Genomic DNA, 19,631 nt, shown 5'->3' with positions numbered 1-19,631 from the left:
TACCCATAGGGGTATCTGCTGGGTTTTTCACACTCAACAGTTTCCCGTGTGTATCAAAAATGGTCCACCACCCAACACCAGACAACTTGACATAACTGTGGGAAGTATTGGAGTCAACATGGGCCTGCATCCCTGTGTAACGCTTTTGATACCTTGTAGAGTCCATGCCCCGACAAATTGAGGCTGTTCTGAGGGCAAAAGAGGGGGTTCCTTGGCTGAGATGGGAGGACCTGCCATAAGAACAACAGTCTCTACAGCACTTCACAAATCTGGGCTTTATGGGAGAGAGGCCAGAAGGAAGGCACTCCTGAGAAAAATGCAACACTTTGGCCTGAATGAAAAGCTCTATGTCTGGAGTAAACCAGGCACATCTCATCACCCGTCTAACACCATCAGTACCGTAAAGCATGGTGGTGGCAACATCATGCTATGGGGATGCTTTTGAGCAGCAGGGACTGGGAGGCTGGTAAGGATAGAGGGAACAATTAATGGAGCCAAATACAGGCAAATCCTTGATGAGAACCTGATTCAGAGTACAAACGACCTGAGACTGGGGCGAAGATTTATGTTCCAACAGGACAATGACCCCAAGCATACAGCCAAAGCAACGCTGGAATGGCTTCAGAACAAGAATGTGAAAGTCCTTGAGTGGCCCAGCCAAAGCCGACTTGAATCCCATTGAAAATCTCCCCATCTAATTTAACAGAGCTTGAGAAAAGCTGCGAGGAATAATGGGAGGAAATCCCCAAATCCAGATGTGCAAAACTGATACAGACATACCCAAGGTGACTCAAAGCTATAATCGCCGCCAAAGGTGCTTTGACAAAGTATTGACTCAGGGGTGTGAATACCTATGTAAATGAGATATTTCTGTATTTTGCAAAAATGTGTAAAAACATGTTTTCACTTTGTCATTATAGGGTATTGTGTTCAGATGGGTCAGAAAAAATATATTTAATATATTTTGAATTCAGGCTGTAACACAACAAAATGTGGAATAAGTCAAAGTGCATGACACAAGTCATTTTCCAATAATTGTTTACAGACAGATTATTTCACTTAATTCACTGTATCACAATTTCAGAGGGTCAAACGTTTACATACACTAAGTTGACTGTGCCATTAAACAGCTTGGAAAATTCCAGAAAAAGATGTCATGAGTTTAGAAGCTTCCGATAGGCTAATTGACATAATTTGAGCCAATTGGAGGTGTACCTGTGGATGTATTTCAAGGCCTACCTTCAAACTCAGTGCCTCTTTGCTTGACATCATGGGAAAATCAAAAGAAATCAGTCAAGGTCTGGTTCATCCTTGGGAGCAATTTCCAAACGCCTGAAGGTACCATGTTCATCTGTACAAACAATAATATGCAAGAATAAACACCATGGGACCACGCAGCCGTCATACCGCTCAGGAAGGAGACGCGTTCTGTCTCCTAGAGATGAACGTACTTTGGTGCGAAAACTGCAAATCAATCGCAGAACAACAGCAAGGACCTTGTAAAGATGCTGGAGGAAACCGGTACAAAAGTATCTATATCCACAGAAAAATTAGTTCAATATCGACATAAACTGAAAGGCCGCTCAGCAAGGAAGAAGCCACTGCTCCAAAACCGCCATAAAAAAGCCAGACTACGGTTTGCAACTGCACATGGGGACAAAGATCATAGTTTTTGAAGAAATGTCCTGTGGTCTGATGAAACAAAAATAGAACTGTTTGGCCATAATGACCATCGTTATGTTCGGAGGAAAAAGGGGGAGGCTTGCAAGCTGAAGAACACCATCCCAACCGTGAAACACGGGGGTGGCAGCATCATGTTTTGGGGGTGCTTTGCTGCAGGAGGGACTGATGCACTTCACAAAATAGATGACATCATGAGGAAGGAAAATGATGTGGATATATTGAAGCAACATCTCAAGGCATCAGTCAGGAAGTAAAAGCTTGGTCGCAAATGGGTCTTCCAAATGGACAATGACCCCAAGCATACTTCCAAAGTTGTGGGAAAATGGCTTAAGGACAACAAAGTCAAGGTATTGGAGTGGCCATCACAAAGCCCTGACCTCAATCCCATAGAAAATTTGTGGGCAGAACTGAAAAAGCATGTGCGAGCAAGGAGGCCTAGCAACCTGACTCGGTTACACCAGCTCTGTCAGGAGGAATGGGCCAAAATTCTTGTGGAAGGCTACCCAAAACATTTGACCAAAATTAAACTATTTAAAGGCAATGCTACCAAATACTATTTGAGTGTATGGCAACTTCTAACCCACTGGGAAAGTGAGGAAAGAAATAAAAGCTGAAATAAATAATTCTCTCTACTATTATTCTGACATTTCACATTCTTATAATAAAGTGTTGATCCTAACTGACCTAAGACAGGGCATTTTTACTAGGATTATATGTCAGAAACTGTGAAAACCTGAGTTTAAATGTATTTGGCTAAGGTGTATGTAAACTTCAGACTTCAACTGTACCTTTTGCTATGTAGTGTATTTAAGAAGAGGCTGATGTGTGGTGACCATTGACTGCTCTGTCTGGCCCAAGGTGCTGAATTTCCTGGGACTCTTGCCAAGGCTTTATTGATTGGGGCTACACCAGTGGTGAGGGGGTCATGGGCCATGTGCATCCATCATGTCTCGGCTTGGGCTTAGAGAGATGTGTGTAGGCAACCACTAGGTGGAATCCCCACAAAGCACCACTCTCATGAAGACTTAACAGAGGTCAGGGAGATTGTGGGAACTCACATGGAGTGACTAATAGCACCTACTTCTCTGAACTGAAGGGTAGCATGACTAATAGCACCTACCTATCTGAATTGAAGGGTGGCATGACTAATAGCACCTAACTCTCTGAACTGAAGGGTGGCATGACTAATAGCACCTAACTCTCTGAACTGAAGGGTGGCATGACTAATAGCACCTAACTCTCTGAACTGAAGGGTGGCATGACTAATAGCACCTAACTCTCTGAACTGAAGGGTGGCATGACTAATAGCACCTACCTATCTGAACTGAAGGGTGGCATGACTAATAGCACCTAACTCTCTGAACTGAAGGGTGGCATGACTAATAGCACCTAACTCTCTGAACTGAAGGGTGGCATGACTAATAGCACCTAACTCTCTGAACTGAAGGGTGGCATGACTAATAGCACCTAACTCTCTGAACTGAAGGGTGGTGTGACTAATAGCACCTAACTCTCTGAACTGAAGGGTGGCATGACTAATAGCACCTAACTCTCTGAACTGAAGGGTGGCATGACTAATAGCACCTAACTCTCTGAACTGAAGGGTGGCATGACTAATAGCACCTAACTCTCTGAACTGAAGGGTGGCGTGACTAATAGCACCTAACTCTCTGAACTGAAGGGTGGCCTTATTAGGTGAGATGCCGGGAAGAAGGGAGGGAGGGAATAGTTTTTTTTGTAAACTGATCAATGGAAGACTTTATTTCCTGCCCTGGTGGGATGCCCAACAACTTTTTTACATAAGTCAGCTGGCCCGGATGAAAGACAAACATTTAATCTCGGGGGTTAATGAGTAATAAACTAGCATTTGATAACTGCCAGTGCTGGTTGTGGTATACAGTTTGATAACTGTCAGAGATGGCTGTGGTATACAGTTTGGTAACTGCCAGAGTTGGCTGTGGTATACAGTTTGATAACTGCCGGAGCTGGCTGTGGTATACAGTTTGATAACTGCCAGAGCTGGTTGTGGTATACAGTTTGATAACTGTCAGAGCTGGCTGTGGTATACAGTTTGATAACTGCCAGAGCTGGCTGTGGTATACAGTTTGTGTCACGTTCCTGACCTGTTTTCTGTTAATTTTGTATGTGTTTAGTTGGTCAGGGCGTGAGTTGGGGTGGGCATTCTATGTTTTGTGTTTCTATGTTTAGGTCAGGTGTAATTAGCCTTATATGGTTCTCAATCAGGGACAGGTGTTTGACGTTTCCTCTGATTGAGAACCATATAAAGGTAGGCTGTTCACACTGTTTGTTTGTGGGTGATTGTCTCCTGTGTCCGTATATGTTACCACACGGGACTGTATCGTTTGTTTGTAGTCTGTACCTGTTCATGCGTTCTTCGTTATATGTAAGTTCACATGTTTTAGGTCAGTCTACGTAGTTTGTTATTTTGTTTATTATCAAGTGTTATTTCGTGTTTCGTCGTTTGTTTAAATAAATCATTATGTCCAATTATCACGCTGCGCTTTGGTCCAATCCCTACTCCTCCTCTTCTTCCGAAGAGGAGGAGGACAGACGTTACAGTTTGGTAACTGTCAGAGCTGGCGGTGGTATACAGTTTGGTAACTGTCAGAGCTGGCGGTGGTACTGTATACAGTTTTGTGAAAACCAAATATGGCGGTGGCATACGGTTTGGTAACTACCAGAGCTGTCGGTGGTATATAGTTTGATAACTGTCAGAGCTGGCGGTATACAGTTTGGTAACTGCCAGAGTTGGCTGTGGTATACAGTTTGATAACTGCCAGAGTTGGCTGTGGTATACAGTTTGATAACTGCCGGAGCTGGCTGTGGTATACAGTTTGATAACTGCCGGAGCTGGCTGTGGTATACAGTTTGGTAACTGTCAGAGCTGGCGGTGGTATACAGTTTGGTAACTGTCAGAGCTGGTGGTGGTATACAGTTTGGTAACTGCCAGAGCTGGCGGTGGTACTGTATACAGTTTTGTGAAAACCAAATATGGCGGTGGCATACGGTTTGGTAACTACCAGAGCTGTCGGTGGTATACAGTTTGATAACTGTCAGAGCTGGCGGTGGTATACAGTTTGGTAACTGCCAGAGTTGGCTGTGGTATACAGTTTGATAACTGCCAGAGCTGGCTGTGGTATACAGTTTGATAACTGCCGGAGCTGGCTGTGGTATACAGTTTGATAACTGTCAGAGCTGGTTGTGGTATACAGTTTGATAACTGTTAGAGCTGGCGGTGGTATACAGTTTGATAACTGTCAGAGCTGGCTGTGGTATACAGTTTGATAACTGCCAGAGTTGGCTGTGGTATACAGTTTGATAACTGCCAGAGCTGGCTGTGGTATACAGTTTGATAACTGCCGGAGCTGGCTGTGGTATACAGTTTGATAACTGCCGGAGCTGGCTGTGGTATACAGTTTGTTAACTGTCAGAGCTGGCGGTGGTATACAGTTTGGTAACTGTCAGAGCTGGCGGTGGTACTGTATACAGTTTTGTGAAAACCAAATATGGCGGTGGCATACGGTTTGGTAACTACCAGAGCTGTCGGTGGTATACAGTTTGATAACTGTCAGAGCTGGCGGTGGTATACAGTTTGGTAACTGCCAGAGCTGGCTGTGGTATACAGTTTGATAACTGCCAGAGCTGGCTGTGGTATACAGTTTGATAACTGTCAGAGCTGGCTGTGGTATACAGTTTGGTAACTGCCAGAGTTGGCGGTGGTACTGTATACAGTTTGGTGAAAGCCAGAGCTGGCGGTGGTATAAAGTTTGGTAACTGCCAGAGCTGGCGGTGGTATAAAGTTTGGTAACTGTCAGAGCTGGCGGTGGTATAAAGTTTGGTAACTGCCAGAGCTGGCGGTGGTACTGTATACAGTTTGGTGAAAGCCAGAGCTGGCGGTGGTATAAAGTTTGGTAACTGCCAGAGCTGGCGGTGGTACTGTATACAGTTTGGTGAAAGCCAGAGCTGGCGGTGGTATACAGTTTGGTAACTGCCAGAGTTGGCGGTGGTACTGTATACAGTTTTGTGAAAACCAAATATGGCGGTGGCATACGGTTTGGTAACTACCAGAGCTGTCGGTGGTATACAATTTGGTAACTGCCAGAGTTGGTGGTGGTATACAGTTTGGTAATTGCCAGAGCTGGCGGTGGTATAAAGTTTGGTAACTGCCAGAGCTGGCGGTGGTACTGTATACAGTTTGGTGAAAGCCAGAGCTGGCGGTGGTATACAATTTGGTAACTGCCAGAGTTGGTGGTGGTATACAGTTTGGTAATTGCCAGAGTTGGTGGTGGTATACAGTTTGGTAATTGCCAGAGCTGGCGGTGGTATAAAGTTTGGTAACTGCCAGAGCTGGCGGTGGTATAAAGTTTGGTAACTGCCAGAGCTGGCGGTGGTACTGTATACAGTTTGGTGAAAGCCAGAGCTGGCGGTGGTATACAGGTTGGTAACTGCCAGAGCTGGCGGTGGTATAAAGTTTGGTAACTGTCAGAGCTGGCGGTGGTATAAAGTTTGGTAACTGCCAGAGCTGGCGGTGGTACTGTATACAGTTTGGTGAAAGCCAGAGCTGGCGGTGGTATACAGTTTGGTAACTGTCAGAGCTGGCGGTGGTACTGTATACAGTTTTGTGAAAACCAAATATGGCGGTGGCATACGGTTTGGTAACTACCAGAGCTGTCGGTGGTATACAGTTTGATAACTGTCAGAGCTGGCGGTGGTATACAGTTTGGTAACTGCCAGAGTTGGCTGTGGTATACAGTTTGATAACTGCCAGAGCTGGCTGTGGTATACAGTTTGATAACTGCCGGAGCTGGCTGTGGTATACAGTTTGATAACTGTCAGAGCTGGTTGTGGTATACAGTTTGATAACTGTTAGAGCTGGCGGTGGTATACAGTTTGATAACTGTCAGAGCTGGCTGTGGTATACAGTTTGATAACTGCCAGAGTTGGCTGTGGTATACAGTTTGGTAACTGCCAGAGTTGGCTGTGGTATACAGTTTGATAACTGCCAGAGCTGGCTGTGGTATACAGTTTGATAACTGCCGGAGCTGGCTGTGGTATACAGTTTGATAACTGCCGGAGCTGGCTGTGGTATACAGTTTGTTAACTGTCAGAGCTGGCGGTGGTATACAGTTTGGTAACTGTCAGAGCTGGCGGTGGTACTGTATACAGTTTTGTGAAAACCAAATATGGCGGTGGCATACGGTTTGGTAACTACCAGAGCTGTCGGTGGTATACAGTTTGATAACTGTCAGAGCTGGCGGTGGTATACAGTTTGGTAACTGCCAGAGCTGGCTGTGGTATACAGTTTGATAACTGCCAGAGCTGGCTGTGGTATACAGTTTGATAACTGTCAGAGCTGGCTGTGGTATACAGTTTGGTAACTGCCAGAGTTGGCGGTGGTACTGTATACAGTTTGGTGAAAGCCAGAGCTGGTGGTGGTATAAAGTTTGGTAACTGCCAGAGCTGGCGGTGGTATAAAGTTTGGTAACTGTCAGAGCTGGCGGTGGTATAAAGTTTGGTAACTGCCAGAGCTGGCGGTGGTACTGTATACAGTTTGGTGAAAGCCAGAGCTGGCGGTGGTATAAAGTTTGGTAACTGCCAGAGCTGGCGGTGGTACTGTATACAGTTTGGTGAAAGCCAGAGCTGGCGGTGGTATACAGTTTGGTAACTGCCAGAGTTGGCGGTGGTACTGTATACAGTTTTGTGAAAACCAAATATGGCGGTGGCATACGGTTTGGTAACTACCAGAGCTGTCGGTGGTATACAATTTGGTAACTGCCAGAGTTGGTGGTGGTATACAGTTTGGTAATTGCCAGAGCTGGCGGTGGTATAAAGTTTGGTAACTGCCAGAGCTGGCGGTGGTACTGTATACAGTTTGGTGAAAGCCAGAGCTGGCGGTGGTATACAATTTGGTAACTGCCAGAGTTGGTGGTGGTATACAGTTTGGTAATTGCCAGAGTTGGTGGTGGTATACAGTTTGGTAATTGCCAGAGCTGGCGGTGGTATAAAGTTTGGTAACTGCCAGAGCTGGCGGTGGTATAAAGTTTGGTAACTGCCAGAGCTGGCGGTGGTACTGTATACAGTTTGGTGAAAGCCAGAGCTGGCGGTGGTATACAGGTTGGTAACTGCCAGAGTTGGTGGTGGTATACACTTTGGTAAAAGCCAGAGCTGGCGGTGGTATAAAGTTTGGTAACTGCCAGAGCTGGCAGTGGTATACAGGTTGGTAACTGCCAGAGTTGGTGGTGGTATACACTTTGGTAAAAGCCAGAGCTGGCAGTGGTAAACAGTTTGGTGAAAGCCAGAGTGGATGGTGGTATACAGTTTGGTGAAAGCCAGCTGCTGGTGATTTGCTCCAGAGGCGGGAGACTGGCTGGTGCCCAAAGTGGAATCTAATCAGGACTAGAGGCCCACTTTGATGATAGAGCTTACTGGACCCAACAGAAAGGTGTGTGTGTGTGTGTGTGTGTGTGTGTGTGTGTGTGTGTGTGTGTGTGTGTGTGTGTGTGTGTGTGTGTGTGTGTGTGTGTGTGTGTGCGTGCGTGCATATGTGTGTTTCTGTGCATGTGTTTTATAACACACAGACACCATAAATTATATTATTGTGCTAAGGAATCTTTGGTGACAGTCAGTTTCACGCTGGTACACCCCTACCACAAGACACTATACAGATAACCTTATACAGTAAAGTCAATTTAAACTGCCCCCCATTCCCCTACTCAACCGCTAGTGCCAGGAACATGGCAAATTGCTCTGCAAATTATTGCAAGAGACAGAGCCATGCCACAATGGGAAAGAGGTTTTGTGACAAACAGTCTGAAGTTCTCATAGCTATATTAACATTGTTCAACTCCAAGCCACAGTCATTAGGGGTTTTAAAAGTGGTTTATAGGCAATGTTGAGAGGTGCATTTTTCAGAGATCCTTTAATACTTATTTTCTTGCCAACAAACCACATGCAAAGCCACAATTCTTGTGGACCATCTTTATTCTGGTACACTTGAATGTCCTCGAACGTCAATCATTAATACGTATGCATAAACCCATTACCCCCTCAAAACATTACCAGACGTGTCAGTCTGCTTTTTGGAAGCGGTCCTTTCTGAACTGACACCAGTAATTAATACAACATTGTTCAGTATTCTCCCCTGTTGTTCTGATGCCTTATTGAATCTTAACACACTCTACATCTTCTCTTGTCTTTCACAGAGACTGAACTTGGTGATCAGAACCAGGTGTTTGCCAGCCGTGGCTCCAACGTCACTCTACCATGCCGGCTCCACCGCCAGCATGGGATGTCCTTCGGCAGTGTGGGCATGAGAATCAAGTGGACCAAGCTGTCTGCAGACGAGTCCCTGGAGGAGGATGTGCTAGTGTCCATGGGCTTCCACAAAAAGAGCTACGACAGCTTCCAGGGTCGCGTCCACCTGCAGGAGGCCGACGATGACGACGCCTCACTGGTTCTTAGCGACGTGTCCCTAGATGACGTGGGAAAGTTCCGTTGTGAGGTCATTGATGGCATTGATGATGTCATCCATGAGGTTACCTTGGAGGTGCAAGGTAGTGTAGGCTACAGCAATGGTAAATCCTTCTCTCTTTACTTCTGCCCCCAGCTCTGCGATGGGCGTCATCTCATCGCATCATCCCATCGCATCATCCCATCGCATCATCCCACATTTCCTCATCACCCCCCACCATTTTATCTTGTCTTCTTTGTCTTTATGTTGTGGTTATACTTTACCCTGTAAATAGAGAGGAGTTTTTCAAGACCAAGTAGCCTGACCTGCAGGGGGGGAAAGTATTTTGCATTTTAGCAGACGCTCTTATCAAGAGTGACTTAGAGTGACTTACAGGAGCAATTAGGGTTAAGTGCCTTGCGCAATGGCACTTCGGCATATACACTGCTCAAAAAAATAAAGGGGACACTTAAACAACACAATGTAACTCCAAGTCAATCACACTTCTGTGAAATCAAACTGTCCACTTAGGAAGCAACACTGATTGACAATAAATTTCACATGCTGTTGTGCAAATGGAATAGACAAAAGGTGGAAATTATAGGCAATTAGCAAGACACCCCCAAAAAAGGAGTGATTCTGCAGGTGGTGACCACAGACCACTTCTCAGTTCCTATGCTTCCTGGCTGATGTTTTGGTCACTTTTGAATGCTGGCGGTGCTCTCACTCTAGTGGTAGCATGAGACGGAGTCTACAACCCACACAAGTGGCTCAGGTAGTGCAGTTCATCCAGGATGGCACATCAATGCGAGCGGTGGCAAAAAGGTTTGCTGTGTCTGTCAGCGTAGTGTCCAGAGCATGGAGGCGCTACCAGGAGACAGGCCAGTACATCAGGAGACGTGGAGGAGGCCGTAGGAGGGCAACAACCCAGCAGCAGGACCGCTACCTCCGCCTTTGTGCAAGGAGGTGCACTGCCAGAGCCCTGCAAAATGACCTCCAGCAGGCCACAAATGTGCATGTGTCAGCATATGGTCTCACAAGGGGTCTGAGGATCTCATCTCGGTACCTATTGGCAGTCAGGCTACCTCTGGCGAGCACATGGAGGGCTGTGCGGCCCCACAAAGAAATGCCACCCCACACCATGACTGACCCATCGCCAAACCGGTCATGCTGGAGGATGTTGCAGGCAGCAGAACGTTCTCCACGGCGACTCCAGACTCTGTCACGTCTGTCACATGTGCTCATGTGCTCAGTGTGAACCTGCTTTCATCTGTGAAGAGCACAGGGCGCCAGTGGCGAATTTGCCAATCTTGGTGTTCTCTGGCAAATGCCAAACGTCCTGCACGGTGTTGGGCTGTAAGCACAACCCCCACCTGTGGACGTCGGGCCCTCATACCACCCTCATGGAGTCTGTTTCTGACCGTTTGAGCAGACACATGCACATTTGTGGCCTGCTGGAGGTCATTTTGCAGGGCGCTGGCAGTGCACCTCCTTGCACAAAGGCGGAGGTAGCGGTCCTGCTGCTGGGTTGTTGCCCTCCTACGGCCTCCTCCACGTCTCCTGATGTACTGGCCTGTCTCCTGGTAGCGCCTCCATGCTCTGGACACTACGCTGACAGACACAGCAAACCTTTTTGCCACAGCTCGCATTGATGTGCCATCCTGGATGAACTGCACTACCTGAGCCACTTGTGTGGGTTGTAGACTCCGTCTCATGCTACCACTAGAGTGAGAGCACCGCCAGCATTCAAAAGTGACCAAAACATCAGCCAGGAAGCATAGGAACTGAGAAGTGGTCTGTGGTCACCACCTGCAGAATCACTCCTTTTTTGGGGGTGTCTTGCTAATTGCCTATAATTTCCACCTTTTGTCTATTCCATTTGCACAACAGCATGTGAAATTTATTGTCAATCAGTGTTGCTTCCTAAGTGGACAGTTTGATTTCACAGAAGTGTGATTGACTTGGAGTTGCATTGTGTTGTTTAAGTGTTCCCTTTATTTTTTTGAGCAGTGTATATATATTTTTACCTAGTCGGCTCTGGGATTTGAACCAGCGACCTTTCGGTTACTGACCCAACGCTCTTAAGCCGCCCTAGTCCTACCCATGGACTACTGTCTGGTGGAAATTAATGATTTAAAGACCAGAGCCAATAAATCTTTTTCACGGATTGGCTGTTCCCTTATTTTCAACACCTCACCACCACATTATTGATTTGTTTGCAGAGAGACAAAAGACGAAAGAGCTGACATCTTTTGTTCATTTATTCAGATTTTGTGCTGAATACATTCACGCAGTCTAACACTGCAGTAAACTAAAACACATTTTCCATCTGAACTAATACCACTCCACATCTATCCAGACATCTGAACTAATACCACTCCACATCTATCCAGACATCTGAACTAATACCACTCCACATCTATCCAGACATCTGAACTAATACCACTCCACATCTATCCAGACATCTGAACTAATACCACTCCACATCTATCCAGACATCCTCCTTACTTATACCATTGGTATAATGATGAAATTAGTCCTGTTATTCCTTTTAATATGTGGCACAAATACAACCACATGGCAAATCATCTATCGGTAAAACTGAGTCAGCCTAAATGCATTCAATACTATTATATGGTCTTCGTTCCTATTTGGGCCAAGAACGCCTGAGGAGATTTGGGTCTTGGGTAAGACAAGGGATCTTTAACAGAGAGAAGCTAGTTCGCTAGCCATAATGAAAACATGCTGGTACAACTAGCCATTGTTAACATTGGAACAAAATAGTCCAATAAAAAGCCTTAATGTTGGTTGTGATTTTTCTTCAAAGTACCGGTAATCAAATCAAAATGTTATTCTGTTTGCGGCTGTACACATCTGACAGTCCAGCACTCGGGTACTTAGGCTACCATGGGATGCAGGGTTTTGTAACAGATGTAACTACAGATGCTGATTTAGCAATGCCAGGATAATCTACTGTCTTACAGGGATGGTTCTTGCTTTATCGGCTCCTAATCATTTCTTAACCATTCCCAAAGGGTAAAGAGAGAAGTGGTTGATTTATCTTGGGATAAACAGGCAGTGGTCAAATGTCACCCTCTCTGTTAGCTACAGTAGCAGTGACACAAAGCAAAGATGGGGGTTAAATGCAGATGTCTTACTCAGGCCGTTTACAATTGAAAGACATTAAGGGGTGGCTCTCCCTTAGGCATCAATACAATAGCATCTGGGTCTGGTCTACTTAGTTAATTGACTGTACATGAACCAGATAAAATGAGGGAGTGGAATGTCTCGCTTCCTCTTACATCTCTGACACAAAGTACATTAGGCTGAAGAAGTGATGTTGAGGTCAAATTCTGTGCTCTCCAAGAACATGTCAACAATCACTAGAGCCTGATGATAACCACCTTCCCCTCAGGGTTTTCACATTTATAAGGGATTACATTTGGGTGGAGGCCGGACAAATAAAATATTTAACAGGACAATAGAGGAGTGGACCAGCAAAGTCTGAATCAAAGGAATTACTTCCATTACAAAGCCATCACACTCAAGGTGCTGTTTTACAGCTGTTAATTACATAACTGAACCACCCAATGATTGACACCAGAAGTTCCATTTGTACTTTGTATTATAGTGCATTCAGGTTGTTCTGGCCGAACATACTTACATACATACTTACATACATAGATCTTAATGTGAGCCGGTTTGCTACAGCAGGAAAATAATCCTGCAGCAACAGGAAATGTGAATTATTATGAGTATTTTAATTAATGTACATTTTTGTCGGAGTTGACACATTTTTCGTAAGGATATATCAAGTCTGAAATTTCAAAGTAGAAATTACAAACTTCAGAGGCCTTTTAAACCTCAAATACACTCCACATTTTAGAGTTCCTGCATTGCAGGAAATATCTCAAGCCACAGGGAGATCAAATTAAGGTCATACATCTGTAGCTTGGCAGTTGCAGCCTAATTAAAACATGAACAGCTTGTTTGGTAAAAGAGCAGAGATCACACCTAGCTTGCGTGAGATGAATCTCCCTTCCCTGCTGAGGGGCAGACAGCCACGAAGTTAGGCAGTTAGCGAAGTCTGAAGATTCTTTGTCTCTCTGGAGACGGCTGCTCTTTTAACACTCACCAGGAGCCGCAAGACCAAGAAGAGTAATGGCTTACACTCACTAACATATACTATCAGATCGTATGTCAGAAACCCCCATTCCCTCATGACTGGTCCGGTCTAGACCCAGGACCACACACATTCTTCATCCCACTGGATGTCTGGGTCTGTAAACCGACAGTAGGACGAGTGTGTAAAACATAAATCCAAAATCCTCTGTTCCATACACTTCCTGAAACTGGAATTACAAACACGGTGCCACTCGTTTAAAAGGAATAATGGTCTGTATTCAGCTTTAGAATCATATTCCTCACCTCAGTATGTTATGTTTTATGTGTATCTGTATGTTTTCATTTACGGTATATTTCTATCTACTGTATGTACAGTTGAAGTCGGAAGTTTATATACACTTATACACTTATACACCTATATACACTTAGGTTGGAGTCATTAAAACTCATTTTACAACCACTCCACAAATATATTGTTAACAAACTATAGTTTTGGCAAGTCGGTTAGGACATCTTCTTTGTGCATGACACAAGTAATTGTTCCAGCAATTGTTTACAGACAGATTATTTCACTTATAATTCACTGTATCACAGAAGTTTACATACACTAAGTTGACTGTGCCTTTAAACAGCTTGGAAAATTCAAGAAAATTATGTCACGGCTTAGGAAGCTTCTGATAGGCTAATCAACATAATTTGAGTCAATTGGAGGTGTACCTGTGGATGTATTTCAAGGCCTACTTTCAAACTCAGTGCAGCTTTGCTTGACATCATGGGAAAATCAAAAGAAATCAGCCAAGACCTCAGAAAAAAATTGGAGACCTCCACAAGTCTGGTTCATCCTTGGGAGCAATTTCCAAATGTCTGAAGGTACAAATTCATCTGTACAAACAATAGATTGCAAGTATTAACACCATGGGACCACGCAGCTATCATACCGCTCAGAAAGAGACGCGTTCTATCTCCTAAAGATGAACGTACTTTGTTGCGAAAATAGCGAATCAATCCCAAAACAACAGCAAAGGACCTTGTGATGATGCTGGAGGAAACAGGTACAAAAGTATCTATATCCACAGTAAAACAAGTCCTATATCGATATAACCTGAAAGGCCGCTCAGCAAGGAAGAGGCCACTGCTTCAAAACCACCATAAAAAAGCCAGACTACGGTTTGCAACTGCACATGGGGAAAAAGACCGTACTTTTTGGAGAAATTTCCTCTGGTCTGATGAAACAAAAATAGAACTGTTTGGCCATAATGACCATCGTTATGTTTGGAGGAAAAAGGGGGAGGATTGCAAGCTGAAGAACACCATCCCAATCGTGAAGCACGGGGGTGGCAGCATCATGTTTTGGGGGTGCTTTGCTGCAGGAGGGACTGGTGCACTTCACAAAGTAGATGGCATCATGACGAAGGAAAATTATGTGGATATATTGAAGCAACATCTCAAGACATCAGTCTCGAAGTTAAAGCTTGGTCGCAAATGGGTCTTCCAAATGGACAATGACCCCAAGCATAATTCCAAAATTGTGGCAAAATGGCTCAAGGATAACAAAGTCAAGGTATTGGAGTGGCCGAGTGTGAGCAAGGAGGCCTACAAACCTGACTCAGTTACACCAGCTCTGTCAGGAGGAATGGACCAAAATTCACCCAACTTATTGTGGGAAGCTTGTGGAACGCTACCCGAAACGTTTGACCCAAGTTAAACAATTTAAAGGCAATGCTACCAAATACTAATTGAGTGTATGTAAACTTCTGACCCACTGGGAATGTGATGAAAGAAATAAAAGCTGAAATAAATCGTTCTCTCTACTATTATTCTGACATTTCACATTCTTAAAATAAAGTGTTGATCCTAACTGACCTAAGACAGGGAATTTTTACTGGCATTAAATGTCATGAATTGTAAAAAAATGAGTTTAAATATAGTTGGCTAAGGTGTATGTAAACTTCCGACTTCGAATGTATACAGCATGGGTAACTATGCAACGGGTTTCTATCCACTGTGGTGATTACATTAAAGGATACATTCAAAATAGTATCTGTCATAAAAAGGAAAAAAATATTTTCCAACTTCTTAAACGAGAACAATTAATCTTACATTATACAATGGGGGGTCTAATCCTGGATGTTGATTGGTTAAAACCGCGTTCCAACCAGTGTCTATTCGTCAAGTTACCGTCCGGCTATAGCTGTGACGTTAAAATGCCTATTTACTGTTCCATTTGACTGCACAATCTACTGTCTCATCAGCCCAGCCAGGCAATTTATGAAGTTAACCTCCACTGTAAAAGGCATTTAGAAATGATCTCCCATTTCTTTTAGACTAGCATTTGGTTTTCAACAGCGGAGATTTGTATAAACCTTACTGTCTGTCTCTCTCCAAAATTTGCAACATTGTTTCAATACTGAAATTCGGACGAGACAGACAGGCTGGCAGCTTTTTCAGCCAGTCGAAATCATGAATCAGCATTATTTTTATGGATATAAACAAAGAACTGACAATATAAACACACACAACGCAACTAGTTTGCTGTCATTCCAGTTTCAGTTTGAAATGATTGTGTTTGCTGTGTAGTTGGCTAGCTCCTCTGGCGAGAAAGCAAATGTTCTATGCCAGGCGATATCGTGCATCATTGTTATGGATACATCCCCCAAAAAATCCCTAGAAAACAGCTTAGACAAACACAAATGAAGCTACTTTGCTGTTATTCTGGCTGCACTGTTTGTCATGACTGTGTTAGCCGAAGTTGGCTAGCTGGCAAGCAAGAGAGATAAGAACGTTAACAGTCATTATGACAACGGAACATTTAGAACGACTGGGTCACGTCCATAGATTAAGAACAAAAATAAATTAATCAAATAAAGTTTTTCATGAAATTCTATCAATAATTATTTGAATTTGTTGTTAACCTGTTGTATAAACGTGATAATGCCCTCGAAGCCAGTTGTTTGGAGGATATATTGGCACAGTTTGCCGCGCCCTCAACGAAACAATCCCCTTGTCAATATATTCTCCAAACACCGGCTTCGAGAGCATTTTCACTTAACCCCAGCTCCTTTGTCATTCCCAGGTGTGGTGTTCCCTTACTCCCCACGGCTGGGCCGATACAACCTCAACTTCCATGATGCCGAGCAGGCTTGCCTGGACCAGGACTCTGTGGTGGCCTCCTTCGACCAGCTCTACGAGGCCTGGAGGAGTGGCATGGACTGGTGCAACGCCGGCTGGCTGAACGACGGGTCCGTGCAGTACCCCATCACCAAACCTAGAGGGCCCTGTGGAGGTGCCAATGCCAGGGCGGGCCTGAGGAACTACGGCCAGCGTGAAAAGTCCAAGAGCCACTACGATGTCTTCTGCTTCACCTCTGGCCTCAAGGGTGAGTTGGTGTTTCCTTCGTGTGGTTGTTTTCCAGTTGATCATTAAAAATGCAGTGTGTTATGTATCATTGAGACACAATTATTCAAGTAGCAGAAATGGATGGACATACATTGCAGTAGGGCAGAGTTCATCAACATAGCTAATAGACCTTTTTGTAAAGTGAGGCAGAATACCCCCAACCCAAATCCTCTGACTTTTGGCCGACCTCAGGTCGTCTCTACTGGCTGGTGCAACCCGACAAGCTGACGTTCACAGAGGCTGTTCAGGCATGCCAGGATGACGGGGCTGAGATCGCCAATGTGTCCCAGATGTACGTTGCCTGGAAGCTGAACGGTTATGACCGCTGCGACTCTGGCTGGCTGGCTGACGGCAGCGTCCGCTACCCCATCTCCAGGCCCCGCATGAACTGCAGCCCAACAGAGGCGGCCGTGCGCTTTGTGGGATTCCCTGACAAGAAGCAAAAGCTCTTTGGTGTCTACTGCTTCAAGGGCCAGCAGTGAAGAGGGAATGCCAGGACTTAGCCCTGTGCACAATACCAACTTAACCACCAAAGAAATAAAATGACAACAATAACACCAATACATGTCGGGAATTAATTCGCATGAACTAGCATGAGCTCATTACCTTACCAAAACTGTGCTAACTTTTTTTAAATTCTTACAAACTATGAATTTTGTCAAAACAAATTTTCATACTGCAATGACCTAAATATATTTTGTAAGCTGAAACAAGAGTTATTCCTCGTCATGTAATAACACATCACCATGGTTGAAATTGTGACAGAGACCAGGCCTGGATGAGTTACATCATCCTCGTTTGTTTTGTCCTCCACAAATTGAGTGTGTGAAGAAATAATGATTGGAGCGTTTATGCTCTATTTGGCCAGGGAATGCTTTTGAAGTTTCAAAAAATGAAAAAAATTGTCTGTGACAAAATGCATCAGGTCTAACTAACATGCATATCAAGCAGTTTATGGGCTAAATTTCATTAACATAATAACCACAGTTTGACTATGGCAGTTCTGTTATCAGTAACACTTGCACGGTAATGCTACCACAAACTACGACAAACAAATAACAACAACAACAACAAAAATCTAATTTTAATCCCCATCTCAAGTGAATCTTCATCTAACATTTCACAAAGGAGATTCAAGTCAGCAAGCTAACTTTCCTGTATGTCCTGAAACGGTGAACTACACCCATAGAAAGAATGGTTCCAAAATGGTTCTTTGGCTGTCCCCATAGGAGAACCCTTTTTGGTTCCAGGTATAACCCTTTTTAGTTCTAGGTAGAACTCTTTTATGTTCCATGTAGAACTCTATGGGGAAAGGGTTCTACGTGGAACCCAATAGGGTTCTACCTGGAACCAAAAAGGGATCTTCAAAGTGTTCTCCTATGGGACAGCCGAAGAACCGTTTTAGGTTCTAGATAGCACCTTTTTTTCTAAGCGTGTAGGATATTGTTCCAAAGTTTTAAAAAAATTCAGGAAAGTTTGTCTGCTAACTCATAGACCCTTTTTGCAAGTGTTACTTTAATAATGCATGTCTCTCCTCAACATCTAAATACTTCCCCCTCTTACTAAGAATCCTTTGGGGTGCTTTTCAACTTTATGAACTGTGATCTGATCTTTTAACATTTCTGTTTAAAGCATAACATGAATGTATGTGTCCCGGACTGTCACTCCTCTTCATAGATAGTTTAGATCAATAGATCATCAAAAGTCATACTGAGCAATTATTGTAACTAATATAACCCGTTTTGTTATTTTTTACAAAGTGTTTATATTGCCTTTTTCTAATGTTCTTTTTATGTCACTATGTGTGGCATATTGCTTTGTCAAATAGTTTTTAATAGTTTTTTTGTAACTCTTTTGAGAGAATCTTAATATGTCCTCCCCACACTTGCCCCTCACCCAAACCTTACTTAGTGTACAGTATTATATTGGACAAAATTCTCCGATTGAAATCGCTACAATTCCTAGGTATAATTTCAGCTAAATGTCAGTGAAGGAAACATCTCAACCAACTATAGTGTTGACTGTACGGCATCACATAAGAGGCATCCGCTTTGAGAGTTTCCAATCTGATTTTTCTTTTTTTACAATGTTGAGCAGTTTTTGTCTTCAAATCAATGAAACGCAGGGTCTGACTTAAATCCTGACTCGAATAAGTTGGTCCAGTCCAGACTCGAAGAGCAAAAAATACAAAGTATTTGCTACCAATTTTAACTCACACTTGAGATTTGCCTCTTGTGAAGTTAATTCTGGAATGATAATATCCAAGGGCATTAACCAGAATATTTTTATATGCAGTGCATATAAAGTGGTAAATAAAGAGAGTGACTAGAAATACCACGTGACTTCTATATGTCTCCATATTATGTTAAATGTTTTACAGTGTTCCCTCAGCATTACAACACTAAAATGGACCCACTGGACATGCAGGAGGTTGACAACTGAGATGTGTGTTGACTATAGCCATAACCACTAGCCTAGTGTAGACAATATTGGTCAGTAAAACTGAATATACAAATGAAGGAGGTGATCTTTCTTTTCTTTTTGTGTTGCATTTAGGCTTACCTTTCTCTCACTCTCCTAGATGGCATTGACACAGGTGGCATGTGGTTATTTGATTGAACCTGGTTTACTAACTGCAGTCACATAAAAAAGAAACAGACTTTTCTAAAGCATGATACACATAATTGGCGTGTTTCACATTTGTGTTACCTTTGTATGCACACATCCCTTGGTGGAGGTGTTTTTTGTTTTCTAATGCCATGTATCTTTTTGAACAAAAGACCAAACTGAAAATAAAGACTTGGTAATAAACTTTTGACGCTGTGACTTTTTCCCCTCCATTTAATGGTAGTTCTGTGTATTTCTGTTGTCGTTGGATCTGGAACAACATACATGGATTATGTTTCTACTTTCTATAAATGCCGAGGTTGCCCTTGGTGCAGTAGAAAGCTGCTGG

The 19,631-nt window shown here is 43.8% G+C and overlaps 1 protein-coding gene across 1 annotated transcript; it reads left to right on the top strand.

Annotated features, from left to right (window-relative positions):
• Positions 1–7,417: 7,417 nt before the first annotated feature.
• LOC120050431 (hyaluronan and proteoglycan link protein 1-like) lies at positions 7,418–17,157 on the top strand. Its single transcript, XM_038997024.1, has 4 exons — positions 7,418–7,433; positions 8,907–9,257; positions 16,353–16,655; positions 16,868–17,157. The coding sequence occupies exons 1-4, from the start codon at positions 7,418–7,420 to the stop codon at positions 17,155–17,157; spliced, it is 960 nt and encodes a 319-aa protein (XP_038852952.1).
• The last annotated feature ends 2,474 nt before the right edge of the window (positions 17,158–19,631 follow it).

The sequence above is a fragment of the Salvelinus namaycush genome, chromosome 1, assembly GCF_016432855.1.
Source record: "Salvelinus namaycush isolate Seneca chromosome 1, SaNama_1.0, whole genome shotgun sequence".
NCBI lineage: Eukaryota > Metazoa > Chordata > Actinopteri > Salmoniformes > Salmonidae > Salvelinus > Salvelinus namaycush.
Note: the sequence above shows the minus strand (reverse complement) of the source record. Positions and strands in the feature narration are given on the sequence as shown.

Excerpts from the sequence above, each read along its gene's own strand:
- LOC120050431 (XM_038997024.1), top strand. Across the intron at positions 9,258-16,352 it reads GGTTACCTTGGAGGTGCAAG|GTGTGGTGTTCCCTTACTCC; the intron begins GTAGTGTAGGCT and ends TGTCATTCCCAG. Across the intron at positions 16,656-16,867 it reads CTTCACCTCTGGCCTCAAGG|GTCGTCTCTACTGGCTGGTG; the intron begins GTGAGTTGGTGT and ends GGCCGACCTCAG.